The 12,979-nt window shown below is 45.7% G+C and overlaps 1 protein-coding gene across 3 annotated transcripts in view; it reads right to left on the minus strand.

The window, feature by feature from the left end:
- Positions 1-10,407, minus strand: part of CSF2RB (colony stimulating factor 2 receptor subunit beta) — a 22,095-nt gene extending 11,688 nt beyond the window's left edge. Inside the window, exons 1-4 of one of the 3 annotated variants that reach the window (XM_035128313.3) lie at positions 10,201-10,407; positions 6,175-6,349; positions 3,872-3,998; positions 504-670 (exon numbers count right to left, since the gene is read on the minus strand). In XM_035128313.3, the coding sequence (XP_034984204.1) occupies positions 504-670; positions 3,872-3,998; positions 6,175-6,235 (355 nt within the window). In that variant the 5' untranslated portion in view covers positions 6,236-6,349; positions 10,201-10,407. Of the gene's footprint in view, positions 1-503; positions 671-3,871; positions 4,105-6,174; positions 6,350-10,200 lie in introns of those variants that run through there. The other 2 variants (XM_088652105.1, XM_088652104.1) reach the window with 2 other exon arrangements.
- Positions 10,408-12,979: the final 2,572 nt, after the last annotated feature.

Consider the following 12,979-nt stretch of genomic DNA (forward strand, 5'->3'; position numbering starts at 1 on the left):
CCCTGATTTCAATGTTCAGCAGAGACTCAGAAGGCCATATCTTCATCAAATGTCTACTTGGGCTCTCAGAACATTCAGATTTAAAATGAGCCTCCCAAAATCTATTTTTGTTTCATCCTGATGGGGTTGTGGAAAGGTTACAGTGGGGGCTAGAGGGGTTATCATTCATTAACCTAGACATTTAATGTAATGTTGTTGTAATGTTATTTCCCACTCCCACCTTTCTTCCATGGGATTTAAGGCTGATACAAAGAGCTCTTGGGTGGTCTCCCATCAAGGCACAGATCTATTTAGTTTCCCCAAGGTTGCTACACCCTGTGCTTTTCAGTGCATACCATAATGTTTGATGTTTTGTCATGTTTTTAATAGTCTGTTGGGAGCCGCCCAAAGTGGCTGAGGAAACGCAGCCAGATGGCCGGGGTATAAATAAATTATGGTTGTTGTTGTTGTTAGACAAATTCATGAGTCCACATTTCACATTTCTGGGAGACGTGAGTACATACCATTATCAAAGAGGCTGACATTCACCTGGACTTTCAGTTCCTGATCTGGTTTGAAAATGAAGATATTATTCAACCAGACATTGAAAATTGTCTGGTTTTTGTGGCAGCTCCAATGTATCTGTGAATCTTCCTCTTCAGAATGACATGTCATCTGTGTGAGGTTATTCCTATAAGCACCAGAAAGCCTTGTTTTATTTGCTGGTAACAGCAAACTGTTAATTCTACAAGCATTCATTCACAACCCAGAGTCCCAGAGAATGAGTCTGATAATACACAATGCTTGTTACAGCTCTATTAAAAAAAATGGGCCATGTAAGCTAACAGGATTGAGGGGGGATCTTGGGACCATAGACATCCTGCCCCAGTGTTTCAAACATAGAAAAGGCACTTCCTCCCACCCAGAGCTGGGTTCCTTCATGATAGTCACAGCAATGCCACATTCTAAGGTAATACAACCTTCTAAGATATACAACAATCTTATACTTATACAATAATAATAATTACGGATTCATTATAATGATCAATGCAGCTGTCCATGTGGTGCCTTTCAGCTAGATCTACAAATGATTTGGAGTGTTCCAATATCTTATTTCAGAGAGACTTAAGTTTTGTTCTGCTTGAAGTTCCATTGTGTGTAACAAAACCTGCACACCTTTCTCTTGAAACTAAGGGATCATGTGCTTTTCGCGTTTCTAAATGCTTGACTTTCGAACATACAGAGTTACTGCTCGCCTTCTCCAGAGTGACCTTTGGAGCCAATACTCAATGGCAAACTCACCTCCTTTCACTCTTATTGTCTCCAATCAGCACAAAGGAGAAGAAGACATCTTCTCAGTGACAAAAAAACTTCCCCTTTCATGCTGATAGGGTGGCTCTAGGACCCTGAAGACATGGAGCTTTCAGGGCCCCTGCTGCAGAAATAGTAATGCTTCTTCAAACCCCCGTGACTCCAGATCGCTACACCTCTGCTCCTGTCCTTAATTAACATGGGGCACAATTCTCTGCTTGTGAGATCTGCCCAGAAAAATATTGTTTAGCTGGAAAAGGTTGGTAAGAGAGTACACTGAAGGTGCTTGCCCAAGGAGTTCAAGGTGGCGTGAATTGCTCTCATCACCTCCCTGTTTTATCCTCCCATCCATCTTGAGAGGTACTGTAGGTTAGGCTGAGCAACAATGACTGGAACCAAGGCTACGCAGTGTGGACATAGCCAGGGGGGTGCAGGAGAGCAGCTACCCCCTCCAAATCAAGAAAATAAAAAATAATATTTAACTAACTGACCAATTGCATCACAGATCTGCCCCTACAACATAAAGCCTGCCCCCCTAAAATAAATCTTGCCTACGCCCATGCCACTCAGTTAGCTTTGTGGGTGAGTGGGGGATTTGAGCTCTGGTCTCCCAGGTCCCAAGGGACGTGGGTGGCGCTGTGGTCTAAACCACTGAGCCTTGGGCTTGCCGATCAAAAGGTTGGCGGTTTGAATCGCCGCAACAGGGTGAGCTTCTGTTGCTCGGTCCCAGCTCCTGTCAACCTAGCAGTTCAAAAGCATGCCAAAAAGTGCAAGTAGATTAATAGGTATCGCTCCGGCAGAAAGGTAAATGGCGTTTCCGTGCACTGCTCTGGTGTCGGTGTTCCGTTGCGCCAGAAGCGGCTTAGTCATGCTGGCCACATGACCCGGAAAAACTGTCTGCAGACAAACGGCCTGTAAAGCGAGATGAGCGCCACAACCCCAGAGTTGTTCACGACTGGACTTAACTGTCAGGGGTCCCTTTACCTTTACCTTTACTCCCAGGTCTCAGTCCTTTACTCTAACCACTACACCATACCGACTGTCATCTACATGTCTCAATATCCTGCTGGCCTCCACCTCCTCTTACTCTTAACAACCACTCCTTCCTTTTCTTCCCCTTGTCAGGCTAAGTTAAGGTTCAGTTCCTCTTTCAAAGGAACACAGAAGAGGAAGATGGAAAATGGAAAGAAACATCACCACTTCATCTTCTGGAGAAGTGCCCCCCACGCCTAACAAAACCATCCTCTTGCTATTTTTTCCTCTCCCATAAAGGGACCATAGCCCCTTCCTGCACGTTACAAAGAATGTGCAGAGGGGAGTATGATTGCATACGTTGCCCCTCCTCCTGGTCTCAGCATGTTCATTAAAAGGCATGTTCATTAAACAGACAATTTGTTTAATGAGGTGCAGGGCAGGAGTCTGTGGCAAGGAGGAGACGCTCTTTCCCTGAGAGCAACCTGAGGGATGGGTGAATCTGTCTATTTCTGGTCCATGCCATTTTCACATGTATTTACCCATCGGTCTGCCCCATCCCAATTCTGCATTCATCCACAACTTCCTTCCTTGAAGAATATGTATTGAATTACACATTTTGAAATGTATTTTGGAATCCTGCATTTGGAAGAGGACTCAGGGAGTCAAGACCAACTGCCAGCTGATGCAGGGAATCCAGCCAGCCACTCCTTTAGAACATCTAAGGAAGGAGAACACGCTACCTTCCAAGTCAGCCTGTTCCACTGTGGGCACCACAAGGAAATCCCTTCCCAGTGTTTAGTTTCAGCCCCCTTTCTTGCAATTTGAACCCATGATCAGAAGGTCGGCGGTTCGAAACCCTGCAACGGGGTGAGATCCCGTTGCTCGGTCCCAGCTCCTGCCCACCTAGCAGTTCGAAAGCACATCAAAGTGCAAGTAGATAAATAGGGACCGCTCCGGCAGGAAGGTAAGCGGCGTTTCCATGTGCTGCTCTGGTTCGCCAGAAGCAGCTTTGTCATGCTGGCCACATGACCCGGAAGCTGTCTGCGGACAAACTCTGGCTCCCTCGGCCTATAGAGTGAGATGAGCGCCGCAACCCCAGAGTCGGACATGACTGGACCTGATGGTCAGGGGCCCCTTTACCTTTACCTAGTTTGGATTTATCTAAAATACTCATTTTGAAACTTCTCTCTCTCTCTCTCTCTCTCTCTCTCTCTCTCCCCCCCCCCGGTCTCTCAAAATATAGAATTTTTTAAAGAGTTTTTGAGCCAAGAACTGCACAGAAGCACTTGGAAAGTGCAAAAAATGGTTGATAACTAAGTGAATGAATCCATACATTAGTCTGGGAGACACAGATCATATTGGGATTAGCAAATATCAAATTTCTCAAGCATCTCCGCACTTAGGCCCAGCAGCCTCCAGCATTATCTTTTCATCATTCTGCAATGGATAAGACCAGTGTGGGTACCTGTTCCCCACCCCAGGTGATTTTGGACCAACTCCCATCATCCCTGGCCATTGGCCATGCTGGCTGGGGCTGATGGGAGTTGAACAATAATTGGAGGGGTGCAGGTTCCCTATCCTCGGGGATTAGAGCTTAGGCACTCACTGATATGTGTCACTATGAAGAAGCTTCATCTTGACAAAGTTCCTTGCATCCCGGCTTTCATTCCAGGTGCAGGCTGTGTGTGATACATAGTCACTGAAGCAGTCAAGGGTTTCCATAGGTGACTTCTCTGCAAAGGAAAGGAAAAATTCATAAGGATATAAACTGGTGTTGGGGAACAGCCAAAGAAGCAGGGAACAAACAGTTAATGAATAATACATTCTCTAATCTCTTGGTGGTTGTTCATGGATTTGAGGAACATAAATGTTCCTCTTAGCCTCATAGTCTTGAGAATGGAGAGTCTTGTGGCACTTTTAAAGAACCACACATTTATTATGGCATGAGCTTCCAGGGACTAGTGTCAATTTCATGTGAAGTATGAAGTATAATTCTAAATTCCTAAATGATGGTGGAGATGGAGAGGAGCGGGAGAAAGAACTGGACAGCAAAATAGTTTCATTGGTGACTAGCAGATCTTTTACTGCTGAGAACACAAACAACCGGACATTGGTACGCTATTTAACACATGCCATGTGATGAAAATTCATAATCTTGATTCAAACCACAGGTAATCAACTTGGATTTTTGTATTGTTTTTATAAATCTCCCTGGTATCAGGTTACTCTGTAACTGTCCTTAAGATGGTCCTCTTTGAAAACAAGAACTCTGGAGGGAGACTCCAGCATAAAACCATTAATTTCACTTTATTAGAAAATTTCTTTCTTTCATCTTAGGTTTGATTCAGGACTATGGATTCTTATCATGTTGCATGTGGATTCAGAGGAATCCTTGAAGAGAACCTACACATAGCTCTCTCTGAACAGATTTTACCCTTTTTTGTGCACACTACTTTCCTGGAGAATTGCAATTGCAGAATTTGGAGAAGTATAGATTTTGAAGAATGGCTGTTTTTTAGTTTGCGTGTTGTTTAAGAAAATGTGGATCAGGTAGGTTCAACTTTAAATGTGGGCTACATTGAATTTCTGCTCCCTTCCTAATTAAAGTTTTCTCTCAATTCAGTGATTTATATTTCTAAAGGTAAAGGTAAAGGGACCCCTGACCATTAGGTCCAGTCGTGACCGACTCTGGGGTTCCGCGCTCATCTCGCATTATTGGCCGAGGGAGCCGGCGTATAGCTTCCAGGTCATGTGGCCAGCATGACAAAGCTGCTTCTGGAGAACCAGAGCAGCACATGGAAATGCCGTTTACCTTCCCGCTGTAGCAGTTCCTATTTATCTACTTGCATTTTGACATGCTTTCGAACTGCTAGGTTGGCAGGAGCTGGGACCAAGCAACGGGAGCTCACCCCGTCACAGGGATTCGAACAGCCAACCTTCTGATCAGCAAGCCCTAGGCTCAGTGGTTTAACCACAGCGCCACCTGGGTCCCATGATTTATATTTCTACTCTGTAGTAAATGCCACCCATTCCCTTGTATGGGAGAAAGAAAAGGGGCATGCTTTGAATGACATGAGGGGTCCAAGCTAAATCACCTCGTGGTGACCTCCGTGTCTCTAGATATGATTTGGGTTTTGCCTCCTCCCTCCTCTCTCTACCAGATAGAAGCCACCTATGTCTACTGAAATCAATTGGAGCCACTGAGTCATCTACTGTCTGAATAACCCCACCCCTTCATTTTCATAGCCTTGTCCACCCTGTTTCCATCTCCTGGTGTAACACAGTGGTTGCCAATATGATGCTTGCAGATATGCATGTGCCTACAGAGTATGTGCTTTGCTTTGTGGTAACCACAATGGGTTCTCTGGTTTGCAAATGTTCCCAGAAGACCCCCAAAGTTGGTGACCTCTGCTTTAATTTGATGTGTTGGTCAGTGGGATACCGGTATTGTGTAAAATCATGCAAATTCACAAAGATCCATTTTAATTCTACTGGATTCAACTTTTACCTAGATCTCATAGAAAAGTAAAGACTCTCTTTCTCTCTCTTTCTCTCTCTTTCTCTCTCTTTCTCTCTCTTTCTCTCTCTTTCTCTCTCTTTCTCTCTCTTTCTCTCTCTTTCTCTCTCTCTCTCTCTCTCTCTCTCTCTCTTTCTCTCATGTGTACGTGTGTGCTTTCCCTTTTTCTATCTGTTGGTGGGGGGTGGGAAGGGGAAAGAATCAACCAGAGTTGATGGTGCTCACAGCTTTCACTCTCAAAATTCCAAATGTTCTCAGAGGCCTCCAAAGGTTTGCGACCCTTGCACTGTAGCAGAACACCGGGCATCAGAGGAGCATGGGAAAAGAAAAGAAATTAAAGGAGAATAGGGGGGGAAGAGAGGGAAGAGTGAGACAATGAATACAAAACTCACGCTGAGCTTCAACAACATAAGAGAAGAGGCTCAGAGCCAGGGCAATGCTGCAGCATCTCATGTTCCTCTCATCTGTGTTTATCCCTGAATATTTGCCCCGCTCCTTGGGCTGCGTGCTGTCTGATGTCTGACTTCCTGGTACCTGTTCACGTTGCCACTCTTCCCGGGTCACCTGCTGAAGGTGGGAGTAAAAGTGTAAATCAAGGGTACTTCTCTCTTCCCACCTAACTCGGGGGTTCCAAATTTGTTACGTTCAATGAACTCTCACTTGCCTACATTGCCTTGTTTGACACCTGCCACAAACTCTTATTTGTTTTTGGAGCAGACTTCACCAACCTGCTGCTCTCCAGGTGTCTTGGTCAACAACTCCCATCAACCTCAGCCAGCATAGCCAATGACTAGGGGAGGAGGGAGTTGCAGTCGATAACACATATCTAGAGGGCCCCGGGTTGAGAAGGGCTGCTGGAATAAGCAAACAGCCCAATCCAAGTAGAGCACTTGCCATCCATTTTGCCCTCTCTGAGAAAACGGAGAACCCTTTGCTGTAACTGTATGATAGGTGAAGCTTGAAAGTGGTAGGAAAGTTACCTGTCAGGGAAGCTTGTCTGCCTTTACTGATCTTCTCAATCAAGAAACCATAATCAGCTTTCAAGGAATGCTAGGATTCCCCAGAAGACACTGTGAAACCCCCTGGTGCTAAACCACCAATGACTTTTAAAACTGTCCGGCAAAGTCAGCACAAATAAATGGCAGGATAACCATGTTCATCAAGGGCTACTAAGCATGATGGCTATGTTCTTCCTCTGCTATCAGAGGCATTATGCTTCTGAATATCAGTTGCTGGAAGGCTCCCCATGGGCATCTGGTTGGCCACTGTGTGAACAGCTAGATTAGATGAGCCACTGGCCTGGTCAGCAATGCTATTCTTACATTCTAATGTAAGACTGATTCAGAGCCGGCTCACCCATGAGGCTGGATGAGACAGCTGCCTCAGGAGGCATGCCCCAAATGACATCACCCCCATTCCGCTGCCCAGCTTTGACTCTGGTCTCCCCTGCCTCTAGGAGCAGAGGGGCTGGTGGCAAAGCTCTGCAGAATACTTCCCCTCCTGCCAGGTCAGCGAGAGGGTGGGGACGTTCTGCCACCCAGCTTTGCCATGGGGGGGGGGGGGGTTGGTAGATCTGGAAGCATGTACAGCTTGCCTGGCAGGGGGAACTGCTTATGGAGTTTGCACCCCCATCAAAGAGGCAGCAGGGCATTTTGCCTCAGGGCCCCCACTGCTCTGATTCATCATTATGACCTCCAGAAAGAACTGCTCCAGTTTCTTTTCAGGTCAGACTGAAACTGGTCTACGGAGATAAAACAAGGACTCTCACTCTCGCCACAACTCATGGAGAAACTTCCATGGGTGGGGATGAGAGGAAAGAATCCTGTGATCACTCAAGATCATATTAGTCATGAAGTGGGTGACCCATGATCAGATCTCCTGCTGACATTGTATTCGCCTAGTTGTATCTGCACCGTACATTTAAAGCACATTTACTACACTTTAGTAGCTTCCCCCAAAGAATCGTGGGAACTGTAGCTGGTTCAGGGTGCTCAGAGTTGTTTGGGGGGGGGAACCATTTCCCCACATGGAACTACAATTCCCAGTGTTCCCTGGGAAGAGGGAGAGGGGTCGATTGTTAAACCATTCTCAGAACTCAAGCAATTGGCTTGTTTGACTTACTATCTCAGACCTACAGTTTAACTGTGAGTTTATGGAGATTTGTTATCCTTGACTTCACTTTCCTTCTTTTCAAAACTCTGGATGCCTCCAGCCTGTAGCATTTTGCAGGGGTGGGGGTGGGGAATTCAAAGACATGCAGGAATTTTACTTTGCATGATTAAACTAGATTAAAGTGCTCTGTCATCCTAGCACAACAAATGAAAACGGGACTTCTCGCTGCTTGGAAGGTGCATTAGGAGTGTGGCATCAACAAATGGCTAATGAGAAGACATGTAAACGACCTGCAGGCTTATCAGGATCAATGCTTATTGCCCTGAAAACAAATCGGAAGCAATGCTCAATAAAGACTGGACACAGTCTAACCACTGTGTAAACTATGAGCAAGGAAATCAGGATGAGTGCTGAACAAACAAGTCATCTGTATGAAACCTGTATGTGGGCACAGTTATGTTCCAAAGAAAGAGGGACCAGAAAAGAGACATTTCTCTAATATGTTTCATAGGAGTGTAAAATGGGCCTAATTTGGCGAATGATACTTTTATTAGAAAAAGGTTGCCGAAATCTGCATGACATGAATGGATTCACAACATTACACACCACCACCTGCTTATCTTCTGGTCCATCTGCCTCACCCCCCTGCTGTTTTATGTCTCTTCTCCATCCCTTTCTTTTTTAGGGCAGGGTACCAATTCTCTGGCTGGAATGCATGTGTGTGTCATCCCCCCCCCCAATTGTACACATATGAGTGCTTTCAATTTCATGGCTCTAAAATCAATCTCAATATTTCACATCCACATTAGCAGGCAGTGCTTGATGGGGTATATTTGCACTGTGTGTTGTTGTCCCCTCCTTCAGTAAGGACTTCCTGTTGGATTTTTTGAATAGTCAAGTTACTTTAGAGCCGGTCTAATGTAAATACTGTCTGTTTAAGAGAAACAGGTGCCGGTGTTTCTGTTAATTGCCCACAGGCGTGGGCTCTGTTTCTTGTATATAAGGCTCTGTCAGAAAGCCTTCTGTATCTCTTAGTTAGATCTTTCAGTTTGATTCATCTCTAAGTAGATCACTCTCTCAGTTGTTCTCAGTTTAAGAGATTCCAAGTTGAATCTTAGTATGAGAGTTGCTTAGTTATAAAGCTAGTTTACTGTTAATTATTGGGTAGTTGAATGGGAGTTATGTGGGAAGTTTGGAAAGTGGGTAGATGACATTGCTAAGAGAGAAAGCATTTATCTTTAGTTTAAAGTCTCTTTAGAGTCAGGTTTGTTTTCCAGTTAAAGAAACCTAACCGTTTGTATTTTCATCTGCATACTTTTACAAGTGTGCAGCTAGTAAGGGGTTTCATATAAGGGAGATAATACCCTACGCTCTTGGTGGTGTTTTCTTAGCCAGGTCAACGTCTGACTGCGTATACTCTGCGTGAAGCATACTTTAAAGGGCCGCTGTAAAACTGGGATATATGATTTAGGTTAAGCAGGTTTCAATATCCAGTTTTCTCCAATATTATTCTTATCTTATATATATTATATTCCAATACTTCCCCACCCCTTTGTGAGTTCCAGAAACTTGAGATTCATTGTGGGCATGTACACAGATATTTTCCACCTGTGCACATGCACCTTTTAAAAAAATGTCTATGGACGTGTGCAAGAGCAAGCTTCAACCAGAGGCAATGTTTCAAGTATGTTTCATGGTAGACAAAACAAAAGGGTGTTTGGGTTTTGTTTTTTTAAGAATACTTTTTTTAAGACACCTTTTTCCATCTGCCAGATTTGGGCAAAACAAAAGGTTGGAAAATGTGTGTTGTGCCTGTCCCCACCAGCAGCCCACTGAAGAGCACTTCTCAAGGGCAAAGAATTGCCAGGCAGGGCAGGGCATGGGTGCCTCTGATCATCAGCTCAAGGAAAGGGCTTCAGGGTGGAACAAATGGGACCAAGTACTAGTATGCTGGTTGCTCCCATGAAAGGCTACATCTTCCATTTCAGAGAAAGAAAGGCGGTGCTTTACCTCGGGACAGTGTGTGTGTGTTTTTCTGCTTTTCCTTCCCTGCCTCCTGTACCTGAAAGGGCAAAGCAGGGAGCTTCCATTTTCCCGAGTATAATGATCTGCTATCCTAGCCTTCCCCAATTGGCACTGATGGGAATGGTAGTCCAAAACATCTGGAAGGAAGCAGGTTTGGGGAGGCTGTCCTATAATAATGTTCAGTTCATCAAACACGTGGGAAATGCCCTTTCTTTCCCACCCCAAAATCCAATGATTTTGTCATTTAATCCCCCACCTCTCTAGAGATATAGTTTCCTTACCTGAAGCAAGAGATGTAATGGATCCCTCTGGAGCCAAGGGAGGGTTAAGCCTCTTGGTCTTCTTCAGAGATATAGGAGATCTCCCATTCTTTGGTCTTCAAATAGCCTGGGTGAATTGTACATTCAGTGCCTGAGAGCTGTTCTTGAGAATTTCGTCTCTGTTTCCTTTTCTCATATGCTGCCTCCTTTCAAAATCAGTTCTGGGATGGAAGAGGAAGTTCTTCTGTTTCCATTGTTATACAGATTGCGCAACTTTCCTGCTTCTTCTGACAAAGCGTGACATGTTTTGGGGGCTGGCAAATGAGCACATCTTGCCGCTCTTCTCTTCCTATCACATTCCGCTTGGAGAGAACGGGGGGGGGGGGAGGCAGACCAACACGGCTACCTACCTGTAATGGAAATAAAAGTGTGTGTGCATAGTAACTACAGATGGGGGACCTGGGACCACTCAGATGATGTCATTCAGCTTCAGTTCCATAGTCTCCATCCCACTGAGCACACAGATTTAGGGCTCATACCAGCCACTCTGCCAACAGCCACCCAGATTCAAGGTAGGGGTGAAGCTGGAACAAACCACAGGCAGTAGCGGTTGACAGGTCAGGATGATGGTGGTGCTAACCCAACATGGCATCACCAGCATTACTAGGAGGGGCAAGGAGGTGGCAGCAAGGCCAGTGCGGTGTGAACATACTGGCAGGAGCCCTGGACTGGTTCTGCCAATGCATTTGCACTGTGCTGACCTTGCTGCTGTTTTGCCCTTGCCTCTCTTGGTAAGCCTCAGCTATGTCAATGATGGGAGGTCAGGGAAGCAGCCGCATCCTGCCAGCCGTTAGGTGACCATAGGATAGGATACCACACCGTAGCAACACAAACGTTTTTAAATAGCACATCCATCAATGGTGTGGCCCTTAAGAGCTGTGATTTCATTGGCATTTTAAAGCTTAAATGAACTTGAAAAGCTCTTAACACAATGTGCTAAAACCTAAAGGTTTTTCTTGTTGGCTGAATGACCAGTGGAGGTCTTTAGACGGTGCTGTGTTATGCTTCCCTTACTACAACATGGGGCAAGCCTGCCCTACTGTGTTTTGTGGCTCTCCTGTTTGTTCTGCTGAATTGGGCTCTGGACGTCTACCCCACTGGGGCGAACCCACCCCCTGCCCTCACCGGGGCCAAGCAGGGCTGCACTGCACCACCTGCCCGCCTGTGCAGGGGGGGGGGCAACTGGCCAACGCAGCCCTTGGCGGGCAAATTAACCTGATGCCTGTGGAGAGGAGCACCGGGCTGGGCTGGGCTGGGCTGGGTTCACCATTTGCTGGGGATATGGTGACTAAGCTGGGCTGGGCTCTGGTGCCCAGTGACCCCTGGCAGCAAGTAGTGAAGGATGGGGATCCCCATGGAAGCTGGTGCCTGTGTGGGAGCACCCCCTCAAAATTCTGCAACCGGGACCACAACCTCCTGACCCCTCCCCCACTACTCCCCTGCAAATGCAGCTTCAAAGTGTGGCTTGATGACAACCAGCTGTCCTTTGCCCCTGCCAGCTTCCTCTTTCTAGCATCTTAAGTGAGTTTGGTTGTATTTAGCTGTAAAGGAATGCATTCTCTCTTATCTCTTGGGTTTTCAGCAAGCATCGCCTCTGTCCAAGCCAGAAAGGAATGCTAATTGGTTGCGGAATTAAATTTGCATGGATTATAAGTGCCAGTGCTTTCGCAGTTAGGAGAGGGAAGCTTTCAGCACACTCATGCTGGCAAGAGTGCTTGCCAAAGGTTATTCAAGCAGCGGCACCAAAAAGAAAAGAAAAAAATCCTCTTCTCTTCCATAACATTAAAAACTGCTGAAGAAAATATCTCTTTATACCTGTGTGCTTCTCTCTCTTCTCTCTCTCTCTCTCTCTCTCTCTCTCTCTCTCTCTCTCTCTCTCTCTCTCTCTCTTCTCTCTCTCTCTCTCAGCACACTTGAGGGCGCTGTGGAATTAATAAATAAAATCCTCCTGGGGAAAGTGCCCTCAATCCTCCATCCAGGAAATATTTAGCAGGCTTATGGGTAGTAGGACAGTGATCCAATGCAGTACCTAAAGGGAGCTGTTTACAGACATCTTCTTTCCAGGTTGTACTTCTGTTGCAGAGAATCCACCACTCAAATTGCATTTTGGTAGTATCAGTGAAACACACTTCAAACGTAAGGTGATTTTTTTTAAAAAAAATGGGGGTGGTTCCTAAACCATGCCGAGGCAGTTTGCATGGTCTGTTATTAATTGCTCAATCCCACTTCCTCTGGGCTAGAACTTCCCTTTTCCTTGAATGCATGCTGGCTCTCTCAATCTGACTGCTTAGCACAGCTGCAAACACAATATGCTATTGTTTTGGATCCCCACCCCACCCCCACACTGCCATGAAGTACACTCATGTTTGTATCAGCTCCAAGTTCCCTTTATTTCTAAATAAAAGTACTTTGGGATTTTGATATGAAAAAAAAACACACAGAAGAAATGAAAGCTGTCTACCCACATCCACCTAGCTTTACACTGGTGGTATAAATTCAACTCTCCTTACGTATCAGGGACAGCCCCCATATTTTGAGGTCCCTTTCCCTGTAAAATCCCTTCTCCGTGTCTAGTTGAAATCTTGTTTGTCTTATTTGCTAGCATTGTCAGTCTTCAAGAGTCAACCACCATTCTCTAGGCATGTTATCCCTGCACATGTGTCTGGTATCTCATCGTCCTCCTGTTCCTATCATGCCTGCCCTGTGGCTCAAAACTCTGTCTCCCCAGAGAGGCCAGAGT

This window comes from Zootoca vivipara, chromosome 9 (assembly GCF_965207765.1).
Source record: "Zootoca vivipara chromosome 9, rZooViv2.hap1.1, whole genome shotgun sequence".
Classification (NCBI taxonomy): Eukaryota; Metazoa; Chordata; class Lepidosauria; order Squamata; family Lacertidae; genus Zootoca; species Zootoca vivipara.